The sequence below is a fragment of the Melospiza melodia genome, chromosome 5 (genome assembly GCF_035770615.1).
Source record: "Melospiza melodia melodia isolate bMelMel2 chromosome 5, bMelMel2.pri, whole genome shotgun sequence".
NCBI lineage: Eukaryota > Metazoa > Chordata > Aves > Passeriformes > Passerellidae > Melospiza > Melospiza melodia.
In genome coordinates, this window is record NC_086198.1 from 7,350,867 (window position 1) to 7,369,821 (window position 18,955).

Sequence of the window (18,955 nt, forward strand, 5' to 3'; positions counted from 1 at the left end):
CTATAAACTCTGATCTTGTTAGTCCTTCACCTACTTAATTAGTAGATCAGATAGTTAGACATTACCATTACAAAGAAAAGCCATATTTTTGTACCATTACAAAAATGCTTCTGACCTCAACAAATTAAAAGCTTGCTTTCCCCATTAATTCTACCAAATGTATTTGATGAAGTTCTGTATCATTCAGAAGACACTTTGAATGCTTTCTTCATATCACAAAATCTTATTGCTACAGTTTTCAAAATGCAAGACACCATCAGATGATCCAACACCACCAATTAGAGGATCATTTCCTTCTTAGCAGACCTCTTAAATTTCATGGTTACATTGAATATATATTTTTTTAAAAAGCTGATGAATTCTATCACCATTGCTTACAGCTATGGAAGCAAGGACACTAGTCATGAGGTTAATTCTCCTAACCATTGCTGGTGAATCAGTGAATAAGTACCACTAGAATAATTTACTGAAATGCTTTTGTGTAGCAATGTACGTGAGATGCAATTAAATGCATATTGGCTCCAGTTTTTGCTTTCCTTCTAAGGGTGTAATTAATTTCTTTGAACTTCTCTGGAAAGTATTTTCATATGAAGTGCATTAAAACGTTCAAACATCAGCTGGAGAGAATGGACCACAAACACAACATCCAGTTGCTCCAGGGGTTTGGCCACACTTGCTGTCTGAGAGAATAAGTTAAATAATGAAATGAAAGACCTACTGGACCATCACAATGCACGTAGTGGCACTGTAGTACGCGTTGTAAAATGAAATGCAAAACTTCAGCCTCTCTGAAAGACTTAAATGGATTGTGTTTGAGACAAAATTAGTAATTTATGATGAGATTAAATGAATCCCCAGGACAAATGTGACAGTAACTTAGTGTTAATGTGAGAAAACATTTTTTCAAGAAAAAATGCATCAGTAGTTTACCTATGGAAGGGAGAAAATGAACTTACCAAATAATTCAAAGATAATTTGTATCAATTGAGTTCAAAAGAAAGTCTATGAGACTCTGGAGACTACTCAGAGCTAATTTGGATAAATGAGCAGATTGTCCTAAATTGGACTTGGAAACACCTCTCTAGGAAGTTTCCAGGAAGGTATAATTACAGCACACCATATTCTTTCTCTGCCTGTCACCTCCTTGTAGCAGCCGCAAAATGAGAAGACTCAGCAAATGGTGTAAGATGTAAATTCTTCCTTCCCTTTTGTCTATACTTTTCTTATTAAGCCCCTCTGGAGTGACACAATCTTTTTTATAGATATGCTGATAGTACTCCATCACCATTTTTCTTCAGTATTTTCAAAAATATATATGTATTTTTAAGGCTGAAACCACACACTGAAAACAATTTTTAATACCCTACCTTGAAGATAAATGTTTAAATGAAGGAAATCAGTAAAAAACAGCACTTTCTGCAGTACAAGAATGATAAGTCTCAAAGGTAGTAGGCCTGAAATCACATTTGAAAATATGCCTTTTAAAATAAAGCTTGTATAAAGCACTTTCATATGTAAAGTTTCTTTCCCTTGTTTGTGCTTCTGTAAAAATGTGCAGAGGGTTAGGATAGATAGACACAACTTACAGGTAGAACACAGTAGTTCTTCAGGAAAAAAAAAAGACATGGGAAAGCAATCTGATTATCTGATGCTTTTCAGCCTTAAATGTTTTCGAGAAGGAAACATTTGTGGGAATTGTATATGCCCTTTGAAGAGTTTGTTCCTATAGTTTTCTTTTGGAGGAAGAGAAGAGAGAGATGTTCTCTCACAAACATTCCTACTTTAAATAGACAATTCAGGAGCACAGATTCATGACCCATGCTTTATCTTATCATGACCCATGCCTTATCTTGGTAGCTAAATTGCAAGCTGATAGATGAGACCTCCCATTTAAATTCTGTAGATTTTGGTGCTCTGGCTGTATAGCTGTGTTAACCATACTTTTTTCAGACTTCTGTAGCAGCAAATATTTTAAAAACATAAAAGAATCAATCATAATGCAAACATATTCTCAGGAGAGGATTAAAAAATAGCTGAATCCCATCACCTGCAATCACAGTCATACATGTCACACTATCCTAAGGTCTAGCTCCATCTTGAAACACGCAAGGCTATCTATCTCCGCTCAAAGTGTTATACTATTCCATAACTAAAATGTTTCAGTGGTTGAAAGTCTTTTAATTTTGATCTAAATTTATTCCTGGCAACTTCACATCCATTTGCTTTCATGACAACGTTGTCATTTAGCTTACAATTCTTTATTCCTTGCAGGTGCATGTCATAGACAGAATATTTGCCTCTCTTTTTCCTAGTTGTGGTCAACCTCTGATTCTTTAAACTGCTCCTTGTTTATGGGCAGCTCAAGTGCACTTTCCATCCCAGAGCTCAAGTTCCTACTGTGCAAGGAGCTGATGCTCATACAACTGCTTAGTAAGTCAAACACCCAGCTGTGAAAGGAATTGAGCGAGATGAGCCAACATTACAGCTGTAACTTTCAGACCTCATTACAGCAACTGCAAGCCTGCCACCCAGCCCTTGTGTAGAAGGACCCTGAGAAGACATCATTTCACACTTGGAACAATGCCCATTGCTTCCCTTCCTTCAGTCAAATCAATCAAATGCCTTTTGACAGTCTGAAGATTTCTGCATGAGATTTGTAATGTTTAATTTTAATTTAGCCTGCTTTTCTATATATCATTCCTTTTCACCAACCTAGCCATATATGAAGAACAATACCTTATATTTTATTAAATTTTTTCGTCCAGAAAGCTGTATTGTCTTAGTTGGTTCAATCTGATCTTCTGTTATTAAATTGTGTGTCCAAATTCCTATTTGAATTTGTCCAACTCTCATTGGTTTTTCTTCTGCTTTTATTTTTTAGATAAATGTCCAGCATTTTCTGCTGTCTTGAGATATTTATACACTTCAATCAAGCTATTTTTTTTCACTCTTCTTTTTTGATAAACAAAGAAGATTAAGCTTCTAAAGTCTCTTACTTGAAGCAAATTTCCTTAACTCTCAGGTCATGGCTTTTCAGTACCTTTCCAACTGCTTTAATGTCCTTTTAAAACTCAGATGTGGAATTTGATGCAACATCCCAGAACTGGTCTCATTAATATCGTATAAAATAATAAGTGACCTTCATGCTTCTACTCCTTCTTTCAATCTTTCCACACCACTGGATAACACAGCAGCACAGTGAGAACTTCACCACAACAGTGCTGAGTTGTTTCAGGAATTCTGAATCCTTCTTCATTGCTTTCTCATGTTCACAGTTCACACATCTCTTAATATCCTCACTCTAATTGTTTTAAACTCTCCTACTTAAATGGGCTGACTTCAGGAAAGAGGTTGTTTTCTTCACATCATCAGAATTTATGTCTCTGTCAATTCTTTTTGCATTTCTTAGTTTTAAACCATCAATTGCTATGCATTTTCTTTTCAGATTGTAGATGGCATTGCTGAATTCCATTCTTATCAGTAGCTTGCTTTCTCAAATTTAGGATGTGGTAGCTGATCTAGAGAAGCTGCCTCTAGTTTGTGTCAGGCTGCTTCTTCTCTCTAACATTTATATCCCACTTGAAATATCTTCAGCTTGACCTAACAGTTTCTGATTCAAATATGACTCTTTGTAGGTAAAGCACCTGTGATTTAGGAGAGTTTACTATGTCAGTGATTGAAATTCCAACTTGACAGGCTTCAAGACATTGATGCAAAACTCATCTGTTCTCAGATTTTTGTCAAAAAAAAAGGTTAATGGACAGAATAGACCAGAGACAGGAGTAATTATAGTCCTTGTGATTCTCATTTTCTGATCTTGTCTGCTGTTGTGTGACAGCTCATTTGAAACAAAAACTGTAAGTTTTAATGGTGTGAATTTGTCTGGTCAGAAATATTTTTTTAATATATCTTTTGACATTTTCAATTTTTTTCTTGATTCTTTTCCACAACTTCAGTTATCAAATTTCTTTTCCATTGTTTTTGAAGGCTTAATTTTCATTTTAAAGATTTTCAGGAGGCATCCAGGAAATTGAAGTCAAGTACTCTTCTAAGTCTGAAATTGGAAAATAGCATAAATCCTTATAGCTGATAGTAATATTTGCAAATAGCTCACAGGAACAGCTCAGAATCACTGCCAGGGAGACCATTCTTGTTGGGAACTTTCCCTCATAAAGTATGAACAGACCAGAAGACTGTCAGGTTATAATCTCTCTCCAATAAAAGACTTCAGCAATGGGAAGCTTCTACCTCCAAAAAACTGTACAGCTTTGTTTTCCAGTAATTTAAAGTTGCATTATGACTTTATGTTAAACACAAGTCCATTATACCTTGCTGATATTAAAATTCTTGCTGATATTAAATTCCTATAATTCTTTCTGTTAGAAAATGCATGTACAAATTCTTTAAAGAACTGTGACAGGTCAGAATGAATTCCCTCTGGAGGCACGCAAAGCCATTCCTGGACTTATGCAATAGCTGTGTATGGAGGACAAAGTTATGTGCATTATTAACACTAAAAGGAGCTCAATTCTTGGTTCATGAAAGGAGTCTACCCTCCTCTAACCCTTAGCCAGAGGCCTAGCTTTCTCTGTGCAATACAACTGAAGAGCCCTCACCATGCAGAGTAAATTTTTATATTAATCTGGAAACAGAAAATCCCTTCCTAAAATCCAGTGCTTTACTTGGCTTTTACTACATTATCAAGTCTAGCTCTTTTTTAGCTGGACGAATATTCCACATGGCAGCTTTGACCGATGAAAGTTTTGTTTTTCCAATAGTATTGTTGTAATACATATTTTCAGTAAAAGTTAAATCAAAAGGGCAGAATTATGCAGAATTCAAATAGCTTTTTCTCATTACACCCCAAGCTTAGTAAAAGGGAAAATATTCCTTGAAGAAATATTTAGCTACAAATTACAAATTACTTTTGAGATAAAGCTTGTTTATACAAAAGGTATTAATTATGCTGAATGTATTCTTTTCATAAGCAGGCATTGAATTATTCAAGGTACTCTGAGACTTAAAACTGACTTATGAAAGCAAATATTAATGATGCCATCATATGAAACAATAAATGTCACTTTGAGAAAATTCATAGTCACAGCAATTTCTATTTTTCCCAGTTAGCTTTAGTTACCCTAATTTCAAATTACTTTATTCCATGGCAAAGCAAGAGCTACAAGTACAACAAAGAAAGGTTTACAAAAATTCCAGTGAAGTGAAAAAAGAGCAAAGAAACAAATTCTTCCTTTCCAGCAAATGACATTCAAGCAAACAATGGGCCTTTCTATATTTGAGTTCTGGATAATTTATGTATATTAAGAATAAAAATATAGGATTGTATATCCCATAGTATAGAAATTTCATATACCTAAAGAATAGAAATATAAAATCCTTACAGAGGACTACTAGAAAGAAATCTAAGTGTTTAAGTGTATATACTAAGTGTATACACACAGTAACTTGCTTCTCCTGCCTTCCAAGTAGATAACACCCAACAAAGGGTAAACTGACTCTTGTATTTTATTTGCTTTATAGACATTAGTGATGTTTTACAGAAACAGTAAATCACTACAAGTTGTAATAATGTGAGGAATCAGGTCCATTCAGAATGATTGATAATGAAAATTGTGGCAATAGGATAATTTCAAACTGAACTACAAAAGGAATATGTTGAGTACTTACTTTCTCAGAAATGGAAATACATTCTGCAGCTATGGGAAGAAATAAAAAACTAAGTTAGCTATTGAAAGAGAGTAAAGAAACATTTCTTACTGAAAGAGACACCAAAATATTGAAAACCATTTAGAAATATCCAACATTTTAACAATTTATGAACAATTTAAGAATATACCAATCAACTTACACATAGCATAGAATAAACACTTGCTAAGCAATTAACTCAAGGATAAAATTTAAACCTTCTGCTTTAATATTACAACCAAAAGACCTAATTTCCATTTTAATTAAAATATGAGCAAAAAATAGCATTCTAAAGGTTTCTGTGTTCATACTCTGTGTGCCCAAATTTGTAACTCTCAAGCACTAATATGAAATCTTTTTTTATTTAAGATAATAAATCCAAATTTCAAACTTATATGTTAGCAGACTTTCTAAATCAAAGTTTCTATAAAACTGTAACTTTTAACATCCTGGGTAAAAGAGTCTTGGAAAGAAAGAAATTACATTCTCAGTCTGTGCTCCACATGGCCTATGCATGCACACATACTTGCATGAAATTTTTCCATTTTGATATTCCATCCATTGTTTAGAAGCAAAATTTAGCATGGTTTTCTTATGAGCCAGAAAATTCCTAAAGTCTTTACATTATTCCCTGTGTTTTTTATCTAAACAAAAACATATTTTAGCTGTTCTAAAAGAGTGACTTGATATGGAGACAATGAATTGGGTAAGTAAAAGAGGTTTAAGTCCTTCTGTAATGGGTTTTTTACCTGAATTCAGCACAACCATGCAAAGGTCTTGATCATTTTTGAGACTCCAAAAGCCACAAATAGTTTCAATTGCACCGTGTATCAAATATTACTCAAAATTTATGTATTTTCTGACTGTTATTTTTCCAGTGTGCTGGACAGCACTCAAGAGTTGTTCCACAAGACATAAACGTTTCCTTTGGGTCCCATGGCTGACCACTGTGCTCTCTTAACATGTGCAGAACACACTTCAGAATGTCAGTGGGAGTTGTGCATGCATATGAAGAAGGAGCTATAGGAGATGACATTTGACATGTGGCCCTGAGAAGAAAAGTTTGCCCTAAAACAGTTTCTTCAGTAAATTGTTAGGGTTTTGCATTGTTTTTTTGGGTTTGGTTTTTGGTTTGATTTTTTTTTTTTTGGTTGGTTTGGTTGTTTGGTTTTTTTTTTTTTTTTTGGTTTTTTGTTTGTTTGTTTGTTTGTTTGTATTTTTTGTTGTTGTTTTTTGTTTTTTACCCACTTGAAGACAATGTTAAATACCACCTGCAAAGACACTGATCTGTTTTATTACAGTTACCTATCAACATAAAGCAAAACTTGGTGATAGTAGTCCTATTCTAATAAATTCCTTAGTACTTTTTTTATCTTCTGATCCAGGCTTCTCTCACAGCACACACAGTTAAAATAGATCAGTCTCAGAATAAGCTCCACAATAGGACATCCTACATATGCTGATGACATTATTTAACTCTGCCATAATGATATTGATTATTACTGACTGAAAGTATTATTAATCTTCAGAAGTTCTGAGGAAGAAGTAACCTATAACTGCAGCATAGCATAATAAAATGCATGTGTGAAATGACAGATATAGAAAGAACTTACTGTTTTACTTTCTTTACTACTACTGTTTTTGAAGTATTATCTAGCTTGAAAGACTGTCTTAGCTTTCCTGTTTTCCCATTCCTACAAAAATGAACTATGATTGACTAAATAAAATCAAAGTTTTGCTAACAAAACTTCTAACAAATTTTTGTTTGCTTATTTGTTTTTCCTCGCTGCTAGCTTGGTAGCCACAAAGGAAACAGACAGTGCAAGATCTCGTAGCATGCCAATGTCACCATCTGATTTCCTGGATAAGCTAATGGGGAGGATGTCAGGCTATGATGCGAGGATCAGACCAAATTTCAAAGGTAATTTCACAACTAAACTTTCAGGTTTTCAGTATGTCAGTATTACTGCTCACAAAAATGCAATTTCTGAAACAAATATGAAAACTGAGAGGTACATTCCCTCAAAAAAAAAAAATAGTGCCTTCTTTTGCATTTCTTTTGTATGTGTGGCAGCTCATTTCAGTTGCTATACCTTATCCTTCAGTAACTATACCTTATCCTTAGATTTGAGTTATCTGATATAATTTGTTAGTTTCTTGCATTTCCTGAAATGCTTACTGATGGATTCAGATTCCAAGCTTGGATTGCCATAGCATGAAACACTACAGAAAGCAAGCTCTTTGAAAGATTGGCCAAATCTTCATATCTGTCTGGTTCTCAAGAGTGTGTTAATGACATTGACCATCAAACTGAAGACAGCTTATCTTAGTTACCAATTCTACCACGAAATTAAATTCCTCTTTCTTGGGCCCCATTTGTGCCTTGAAATGCCAAAAGGACCATCTTTCCTCTTGTTCTTTTCTCTGTTCCCAGTTCTCCACTGAAACTTTAAGTTCTCAATACATGGAATTTTGTCTTGGCATGTGCCTTTTATGCACTTATCACAAAGGAGATTCAATTAAAACAAAGCAGTTTCAAAGGCTGAAACAGTTTGCAAATGGAATGACTGCACTCTCCTGACAGTCTTAGCATATTATCTAGACCCAGGCACATTAAAATATTTAATGAAGGATTACACAAACTATATTTTTATATGAATGTGGAAAGTATCATACATACAAAGGCCATCCATTCTAGTCTTGGAAGTCTGGGTAAATTTGACTACTCTTCTTTCTGAAAAAAAAGGAGATCCAGTGTTATAGTGGGACCATATTTAACTATATTACTGAATTTTTAAACAAGGTATCAGTCTTTAAATTACCCAGAATATAAATAAAGTTTTGAAAGAACAAACCTATTGTGATTAAAAATTATATTATTCTTACTTTGCCTTAGTTGCTTTGTTCTATGCCTATCTTCTTGAGTCCAAGAGATTCTCTTAGCTCTAACATTTCACATAAGCCTCATATAAGGCTTTACTCCATGTTTACTACAAAAATTTTCCTTCAAGCTGGCCGTGCTTTCTCCTCTAAGTCATCTGTCACTGCCTTTCCATCTTAATTCTCATTCAGCAAGAAATGTTATAATTTTTTGACATCTCCAAGTTCCAGAAACTTAAGTGGTTTTGACTCTAAAGCCACTGCCATGTGCTGGTTTTACCAGAATTTGCTCAGTCTGATTCATAAGGACCATGTAAGAGATTTGTCAGATTACTTCCTCATCAGCAAACCATAAACAGTTGCTTGTGTATATATAAACTTGTTACCCAGGATTTACTGCAGCTGGAAATGCTTTGCTCTTTTTTAAGTTAGTGGTGCTGATATTTCTCAGGAAATTATAAACGTGCACTGGAATTTTAAACACATCTCTATATGATTTGGGGATTGAATTTTATAGTTTGTCATGGATGGCATCCAATCACAATCTTCTGATGGGGCAACAGTGAAGAATAGGCAGATGGTTTAAAGATTACAAAATTAAATGCAGTAATTCTTGAAAGTATAATTCAAAGGATTTAGAGCTTTGTTTTGTAACTATTGAGACTTAAAGAGACAAAACCTAATTTGACATTGTTCCTTTTCAAAAACTGCCCATTCTAAATCTTCTGGACAGCTATGCAGTTTGAACAGATCTGCCCAGAATGATTCAGACCTATCACTAAGAATAAGTATCTCCTTAAGTGACTTTCCCACTTTTTGGTTAGTTTTATTACTCCTACAACAAGTGCTGGGGCTTAATGCCTTTTTAAAGGTTTTTAATTAGTGATAGCTTCAAAGAAAGAGGGTAAGTACTAAAAAGATAACTCAGACATTAATTTTAAATCTTTTTTTGTTCCAGTAAAATTCCCATGCAGACAAGATTTTTAATTACCCATTTTATTCATAATTAATCTTGGTCAAGAAGATAAAATTATATATTTTGTCTCTGTGGTCTGCTTTTGGGTATGGAATACTGCATATGAGTTCTTGTTCAAAAAATATCATAGAGAATACATAGTGTTTATTCAGCTATGGAATACACCAGGAAATTCAGCATCATTGTTAAAGCTTTGTTCCAGTTGCATTTTTTTTTTTAATGTTACATTAAACCTATAGCAAAGTGCCTCTCTGACTCAGTGTCCCATTGCAGATGGAAAGTATGGAAAACACTTAATTGCCTTTTAAATTTGAACACAATTATGTATCCTAGATGTAAAAAATTTAAATATCAAAGTAAAAATTTGGGCATTTATATTATATATAAAATACAAAGTATTACTTGCTCTGATATTGGCAAGATTTTTTCAGCAATCATTAGTTTAGAAGCTTTGAAAACCAGGACTTAATTAAAAAAAAATAATTTTGTTACATATGGTTTCCTGATCCCTTCTGGAAACTTTTATATATTTGGCTTTTTCATTATCTTCTGGCAATAAAACCTTTGTTTTTTGGAATATTAAAAAGATTTTTTTTGTTTGCTTTAAATTTGCTGATTATTTTACTGATTTTATTGCCATGTGACATACTAAGATATGGAGAAATATTACCTCCTTTTGATCTTTGCAAAGTTGTGTATTTGCATTTTACTGCCTACTGTGTACCTTTTCCAGTGTTTTCTACTTAAGCTGGTTTTGTCTGGCAGCTTTTCATAGAATTTTTGATCCTTTTTGACTTTTTGACATCTTTCTTCCTAATATATATATATATATATTAATTCATGTGATGTATTTACATATAATATTAATCTGTATCTCTTATTTATAAAGGTTCTCATTATTTCTACTAGTTTGGCTGGTACAGAGGTAAGATTTGCAGGGTTAAAGTTCATGTCCCCCACCATCATATCTGAAACCTGGGTGGGGGGGTTTGGTTCAAGCTATACTTGCAGAACATGGTAGACATTTCCACTGATTACAAAATTGACACAGGTGACAACTGACTCACAGTGAATTGTATTTCCACAATTCTGCAAAGATTTTTATAGTGTCTGGATTTATATCACCTCAGCCAGTCAGTTTGTTCCTGTTCACTTGGTCTGAAATGTCTTCTACAGTCTTCATACAAAATTCCAGCAGAATGGCTCTAGTATTTGACACAGCCAGCAATTGGAGACAAATGCTGCTACAAAGACTTCATTTGGCTTTTCTGCTCTGACCTTCTTCACTTCCATGGATACTTTTATACCTTAATCATCTTCTTTCAGCTTTCAGATCTTAGCAGGATTCTATTTTTAATGCCTTGTGAACAGCGATCATTGTTAGCTTTTCTGTCTCTAGTGAGTTTTAGCTCTATTTCTTTTCTGTCTCTCTTTAATCTATGTTCAAGTTGCCTGAATTCCTGTGCTGGAACATGACTTCCAGCTTTTACAACTTCTCATTCGTGATTCTTTGTGACCATATTCTGGGAAGTTCATTTTTACTCTCAGCACAGTGTCTTTGAGTTAACTCTAAAGCATTTGGAGGCTACTTTTAGCTTCCACTTTTGTGTCCCTTTTACCTACCTATTAACTGTTTTATTGTAATTTGAAATTAGGCATCAGCACTGTAGTGATTTAGAGCTTTTTCTTAATAAAAGCAACTATGTTGATAAAGCAAGCATATTTTAAAGTATAGTCCTATTTTAAACAAGATAGTATCACATCAAATTTGAAAGGATGGCAGGTACTACAACATGGAAGTGTTTGAAAGAAAAGCTGCCTTGCAAACAAATGACTAATATGGGCAAGAAATACAATTTTCTCCCTGACAGTTTTTAGTGATTGCCTTCATTCATGGTCCCTACTTTTCCTGTTCCCCTTGATTCTTTTCAGGAGTTGAGCATGTAAAACTTTTACTGAATTCTCAGAACTACTGGATATACTCCACAACTCTAAATAATTAACTGTGTATCAAAGTGACTGCAAGTGCCACCTCTATACCTGAGAATTCTGCTCCATAGGTGTAGTCTTGTGTATTGCAAAGACTGAAGTATGTGTTTAAGTGTTTTGTTAGAATTGTTGTAAAGGACTTCAAAACAATTTTGCTCTCAGAAAAGAAAGCTGGATGTTCCAAGTTCTGTCCTATTGGGAGAATTTTTAATGGACATTCCGATTCTTCAAGTATTTAATGTGAATTTTATTGGTGATGTTAGATTTTGCTAGTTGCAATCCACCAGTAGTGGCAGAGGAATTTTTTTCTTCGGTGATACTAAAAAAGAGATATTACATAAAAGTTTATAAGGCCAGTCTTCATATTCCAGATACAGATCTCTCATTGTTAGACTGCTTGCAACTACAAAAAGAATCCAGGTTCTCCCATGCTGAAGTGGTTTATTGATATAAGAATACTGCATTGTAGGAAGGTAACAAAAAAAAACCTGGAGATGGAAAAACCTTGCTTGGTTTGCACACGAACTGAAATTGATAAGGAATAATGGAAAAATTAGCATGCTTTTCCACAATGACATTTTTAAAGTGACTTCTGGAAAATAATTTAAACCCTTTTCCATGAAGAGGCAATTCCTTGTTCAGTTATCATAATGACTGCTCTGCCACTATTGATTCTTCAAAATGCCAGATAAGATAAAACAACAGTTGACTGAGGGCCCATGGTAACAAAGAATTCAGTTATAAATGGACTCAAACATTTTGTGAATTTAAGAGAAATGGGAATAGAACCTAAATGACTTTCCTGTAATCAGTAGAGATAAGAGCAGCAATAATGCATTTCTTTTCCCAGTGATGACAGATAACATTGAAGGTAGAAGCTGCCTTGAGTGAAAAGTCACTTTCCCCTCTAATTGTTGTGAGAAGTGATATGCATTCTCACTGAAATACACATAAAATATTTTGAATATATATTTCAAATGGGATGTTGGTTTTTTTTTTTTTCATTTTTTGTATAGAAGCATGTGTGCAGGTCTATACTGAACTTTGTTTCTGCGGGTTTTTTTTAATTGCTAAACGTGGTCAGATAGGTAGTGTGCCTTTGACAAAAATCAAAAGAAAATTATTAGAAACCGTTCAATTTAATTGTGTGTTAAATTACTTATGAATGTAGCATTATTTCTTCCAAAGTCAGTAAATATTGTTTACAATGGTTTATATTGAACAAACAATCAATAAGCAATAATTCTGGAATAGGGACTGGTGGGTTTTTTTTTTTTTCTCCTTTGCAGGTCCTCCAGTTAATGTCACATGCAACATATTTATAAACAGCTTTGGATCCATTGCAGAGACAACCATGGTAAGATATTTTAACTAAGTCAATGTTTGAAGTTCAAATGAAATATGTTCCATGAGCTCTAAAGCTAGCCAGGGCTTCTGTTCAGCTGGAAATCAGGGAAGAAAGAAATCCACTTCTGAGAATGGAAAGTGAGAATTCCTAATTTGGCAATTGATTTATTTTCCTAACAAAAATTTCATCATTATACCATCACACACAAGTAAAAGTAAAGCCAAGGCTAGAAGTTTTTTTTTAATTATTTCTACCTAAGTTTTATTTGACAATTTCAATGAAATAATTATTAGATAGATATTAGTTTCAATAATGTTCCACCCTCCTAACCTCAAAAAGAGCTAATTCATTAAGCAATTTTGTTAATAATATTTTTTAATTTTATCATGTACAGTGTATACTGAGATGAATAGTTTATTTTAAAAATCCTTCTTCCATAGGGTTATTGCAGTGAAATAAGAGAAATGACTAAAACTTTGAACCTGTCTATAAAATTTGGAATAAAAAGAAGATGGTTGCATATTTTTGTACATATACTTAAAATTTGTCCACTAAAGAAAGATGATACAGTACAAAAAGATGAGATTTTAACAAAATGAAGAGAAGAGGTCAGAATGTAAAGGTAACAAAACAAGATATTGAACTGTGAATTGATGAGGACCCTTAGGATAATCTCACTAAAAGGTGAGACATATGCTTGTAAATTAGAGTATATAATCACTAAAATTCAGTGTGAGGAGATATTGGCATTCCTTCTCTCTACAAGTGTTTCACATTTGTTTGAAGAAAGTTAAAAACACCTCTTTGAAAACAGTTTCATAGTAATTTTGGGGCAGAGTGGGTTAAAATACAGAGAGATGACAGAACAACTGTGGGAGTTTGTAAGATCTAAATATATAAAATACTCTGAAATCCCAACAATTTCAGGAGTCAGGATATGTATTTAGAATGACAGAACTGAATTCTTATAGCAAGAAAAGAAAGAGAAAAATCCAACCCAAACAAACAAAAACCTACCAAAAAACCCTGGTGTAACCAAGAACCAAGGGCCTGTAGTTAGGAAAACAAAAAGAAAAATTCATATAGTCTGATATTTATACCCCCTATCTTCAAGTGGTATTAACAACTGCCTGTTCTTTACCTACCTTGGAACATAGTAGTGGATGTTATTGAGAGAGGTAGATGATTTTTTTTTCAGATAGAAAATTACTTTAATTTGTATTTGGGGGCCTTTCCAGATTGCAAATCCCAAACAGATTGACAGGGCATCTAGAGAGATTTATTCAGGTTCAATCAGAGGATTAAGCAATACCCACATGATTAGAATAGCATTCCACAGCTACCTCCTAATGTCTGGATGAGTGGATCTTGTCCAAAAGAGGAGACAGACCACAAGGTCAGTAAAGTTCAAAGACCTAGCCACTCAACTGCTATATAAAGGATATATACAAAGCTAGAGTTGTTAACACACAAAAATTGTCCTGAGTTTGGGAAGAGGACGACCAAGTTCACTTCTCAATTGGATTTTCTCTCCAAAACCAGAGAATTTTAAACATTTCCTTTCAGTGCAACTTACTTAAGTTAGTACAATATTTCTATTTTATAATCAAACTACAATCTGCTCTGTTACCTCCAAAGCACATTGAAACAGTCAAGGTAGACAATGACCTGGTCTGTAACAAACAGTTCCAGGTAATGTACTGTGTTACAGAAAATACCAAACCTGGTCAGAACCACAAGGTTTTTCATTCTCTTATTTTCATGCATTCAGAAACTGGACATTTAAGTACAACCTTGACCTTCGTGATGCTTGTGTTGTGTTAATAATGTATTCACTGACATAGCTCAAAACAGACTTCTACTTATTGTCAGCAGCTGACGACCTCTCAGAGGCTCAAACATTTCTTTGCAGAACAAATGCTTTTGTCTAGATAGGACTTTCAATTGTGTGGTTTATTAGCTTTTCTTCTCCCTAATACTGATGGTGAACTTTTAAAAAACAGGAAAATCTTTCTGCCTTTAAATGACAATGAAAGCAATCTTGCATTTCACAAACTGAATTTTTAACTATAGTTGATTCACTGCAGTTCAGTATGTCTTCAATTTTCACTATTTTATCAATTGAATTTATTGTATCCCTTAAAATTCAGGTACCTATGTCTTAACTCATTAGAACAAATTCTTAGACTCAAAAAGGACTTTTAAATTGTTGAGAAATACCTCTTTTTCCAAACTGCAAACGGAACCGCTTAAGTAAGCAACAAGTGCAAAATAAAAACTGGCCACTGATACCTTTTATTTAAAACTACTAGCTGATAATGGGGTACATAAAGTTGCATACTAGCTTTAAAGGAGCCCAAACACATCCAGCCCTGTCCTTCCCTGTCGCTGCGGTTACCCCTGAAGTGTGCTTCTCTGTCCGGGCCTCCCAGGGTCTCTTGCTGATGTCCAAAATCTTTGAGCTCCCTCTGCTGCCTCGGCTGTGCATAACAGAGGAAACAGGCAGAGAAACAAGGGGTTAAAAAAGCCCGCGTCGCCTGCAAAGTAGCCCGGTGCCAATTTCACACTGCTGGGCTGAACAGCTCTCAGTAAGGACCAGGATGTGGCAGTGGGCAATGGGAAGGGCAGCGTGTGGCTCTCGGGCAAGCACATTCCCTTTGACTCACCTACACCTGCTCTAACAGCTCAGGAGACGCAGACAAACCGAAAACGTAGTTTTATTTGGCTTACAGATTGTCAACTCTGCAAACTAGTTCTTTCTTTCTTTCTTTCTTTCTTTCTTTCTTTCTTTCTTTCTTTCTTTCTTTCTTTCTTTCTTTCTTTCTTTCTTTCTTTCTTTCTTTCTTTCTTTCTTTCTTTCTTTCTTTCTTTCTTTCTTTCTTTCTTTCTTTCTTTCTTTCTTTCTTTCTTTCTTTCTTTCTTTCTTTCTTTCTTTCTTTCTTTCTTTCTTTCTTTCTTTCTTTCTTTCTTTCTTTCTTTCTTCCTTCCTTCCTTCCTTCCTTCCTTCCTTCCTTCCTTCCTTCCTTCCTTCCTTCCTTCCTTCCTTCCTTCCTTCCTTCCTTCCTTCCTTCCTTCCTTCCTTCCTTCCTTCCTTCCTTCCTTCCTTCCTTCCTTCCTTCCTTCCTTCCTTCCTTCCTCCCTCCCTTCCTCCCTTCCTCCCTCCCTCCCTTCCTCCCTTCCTCCCTTCCTCCCTTCCTTGTATTTTCACATTCCATTCCATTTCTTTTTCTCAAAATACAGATCAGATGGTTCAGAGCAGGGAAAAGAATGCCACCTGTTTCTAGGAAGCTGAGTTGGACCAAAGTGATTTTAAGTGATCACATGAGCAGTTTCATTTATGTCATGTATGCTCTGAGGAGGCAGGCAAAAAAAAAAAAAAAATTGTATAATTGAAAACACCCTAAAACAAACTTTTATCATTGGCGCTATTTAGGATCCAGCTTCACCAATTTTTCTGTGTTATCAAACTGAATGGTAGCACTAGATCTGTGCATGTCTCAATGATATTCACAAAGTAAGAATTTCACACTCATCCTCTAGACAAGAAAATCTCCTATTTCTTCACACATATAAAGGAAAACCTAGGACCAGTGTTTCATATTTTACATGTTGCTGTTATTCTGGGCTTTTTACACAGAAGAATTTAGAAATCTGGAAGAGTAAAAGATTAAAAAATTGTGAAAACACAGAATAAAACTACTATTTCATTATAATGAAATTAACATAACATATTTGATACAAATTAACATGTGAAGTTTTTCATTGGAGATAAATAGTAAACACCTAAGCACACATAACATTAAAAATCTGACAAATTGGTTGGATTGCTTGATCACATAAATTAAATATATATTGGCAGTACAGGAACTATTTCCTACAGGAAAGCCAATACTTTTCTTACTGGTGCAGTGGAACTTAAATTTCAGCTTTTATCACAATACCCTAAAAATTTCCTTAGGTAGTTTTTCTAGCTCAAGCTGCACTTAGCTTGTATTCACATTGTATCTCCTAAAGATAAAAGATTTTTGTGATCATTAAGGGCAGAGTCATATATATTGTTGGGAATTACCAAAACATAAGAAAAGAGATTATTCAGTCACACAAGGTCAAAATAATATCAGTGCCAACATTTTCAGCTGCAAATGTTCAGAGTCAGAATACTGAATACACAAAACAATTAGTCTATTGGGTACGTAGTAGGCCGTACCAAAATATCTGCTTTAATTCTAGGAAATGTGACTGATAAACTTGGTCAAGGTTTTCTGAGTTTTAAAGGTTAGGTACAACACTGACCTTAATGCAGATTTACAGCAATTTTGACTCAGGGTGTGTTAATACGCTTAGCATAATGCATGTGCTCAAAATGCATTGAAGGGGACGCTCACAGAGAGATGTGATGGAAAATAACAACAGTGCAGACAATTAACGCTGAATTAACTAATTTAATTATAGTCTAACACTCTTAATTAATCTCAATTAACAATTGAAAGTCATGTCTCTTATTTGTCCTTACCATGTTTTTGCTCAGGGGTATTTTTTGATTCAGTCTGAAAAGACTTTAATGTTGATAGGAAGCACGTTATAGATTTTTCTCTACTCCCCCCACTAATGAGATCATCTTGCATTTGCAAATAAAATATGCTTTTAAACCACACCAACACTTTTTTTAAGCCAACATAATTACGGTCCTTTCATGAGCCATAGCTCTTTAATTTCTTTAGCTTCATCTTTCTTCAATAAGCATTCCTGATTTTGTTCTATCATACCTATTCTAGGTTGTCTTTCACTAGATTGCTTGGAAGAAGAGTTCCCTTGTACACATTACAAACCTCAATGCTAAAGAGCTTCATCAAGCATTTTTCCTCAAATGAATCATTTAGGCTGATATCTCAAATACAAAGAAATAGATGCCTTTCTTTACTGAAAATACACTGAAAAATCTGTCCAGTATATATAGCAATGTGTTAATACTGAAGTGTGAAGAAGAAACACCTATGCTTTGTATCTCAGATGAGTGAAAGCAAGGCCTCTCAATAATGGCCACTTTACAGTTTCAGAATTTAAAAAAATAAAAAAGGGTCTCTGTTTGACAATCAACTCTCTTCTATCATGGCACAGAAAAATGGATTGTTCTTGTGCAAGTTTGGGCATCAGATTATATAACATCCTTTAGTTTTTTTCATACACTGGCCACTGCCACCCTGATCCTGGGTTACAGAGTCACAAGTAGACAGAGATTTTACAAATTCTAGTGGGTCTACAGCTGTCCAGTTTGTTACATGTCCAGAGTAATCCAGGCAAATCCTGCTGCTGAACCTGCATTCTAAGCAGAGAGATCATATCACCATTCAGCAACTATTCCATATTAGCAAACAAATGGGATATGTTTTTTTCAAATGTAAAAAGGAATTCCTATATGTAAGAGCATCTGTAGGAGTGACGGGGGTCATGCACAGTTGGGACGGACAGGGATGAGAGATCTCTGCAGCCAGGTCGTGGAACTATCGGTTTATTGCAAAGGGTGTGGGTGCAGGGCCCTGCTGGGAGCTGCCAGCCGCAGCTCAGAGCGGCTTGAGAGAAGAGAGGCCTAAAGTGTAAGAGAGTTAAAGACAAAGGTTTAAGAGCAGAGAGCATGTAGAAAGGAGGGGGTGAAGAAGTGCAGAGGAGAAGATGAAGAAGTGAGCGAGAAAAGAGTGAAGAAAAAGCAAAGTTCCCATTACAATACAATAAATCTTCAGTGTTGAATATTCAGATTCTCATGAACCAATCTACTACAGCATGCATATCCTATAACCATTCCATACAACCTATAAGAGTCTCTACATTACCATACTGTGTTACATTTTAAACCCTAAATCTTACTCTTTGGGCCCCATCTGCCAAGCTGCAGGGTCTGCTCTGACCCTTGGACCTGCCTGCTTGCAGAGGGTATTGTTTCATCAAGAGGGGATTACCTTCAGCTGGCCACACCATTGTTTTCCAGTTGTTCAGTAACTAAGGGATCTCAAAACTTGCTTTCATTTCAATCTCGCTTATAGTTTCTCAATTCTCAAAATCTT

The 18,955-nt window shown here is 34.7% G+C and overlaps 1 protein-coding gene across 3 annotated transcripts in view; it reads left to right on the forward strand.

Annotated features, from left to right (window-relative positions):
* The window catches only part of GLRA3 (glycine receptor alpha 3), an 85,554-nt gene that overhangs the window by 13,747 nt on the left and 52,852 nt on the right, over positions 1-18,955 (forward strand). For all 3 annotated transcript variants that reach the window (XM_063156180.1, XM_063156182.1, XM_063156181.1), the window contains exons 2-3: positions 7,497-7,624; positions 12,838-12,905. In XM_063156180.1, coding sequence (XP_063012250.1) covers positions 7,497-7,624; positions 12,838-12,905 — 196 coding nt within the window. The remainder of the gene's footprint in view (positions 1-7,496; positions 7,625-12,837; positions 12,906-18,955) is intronic.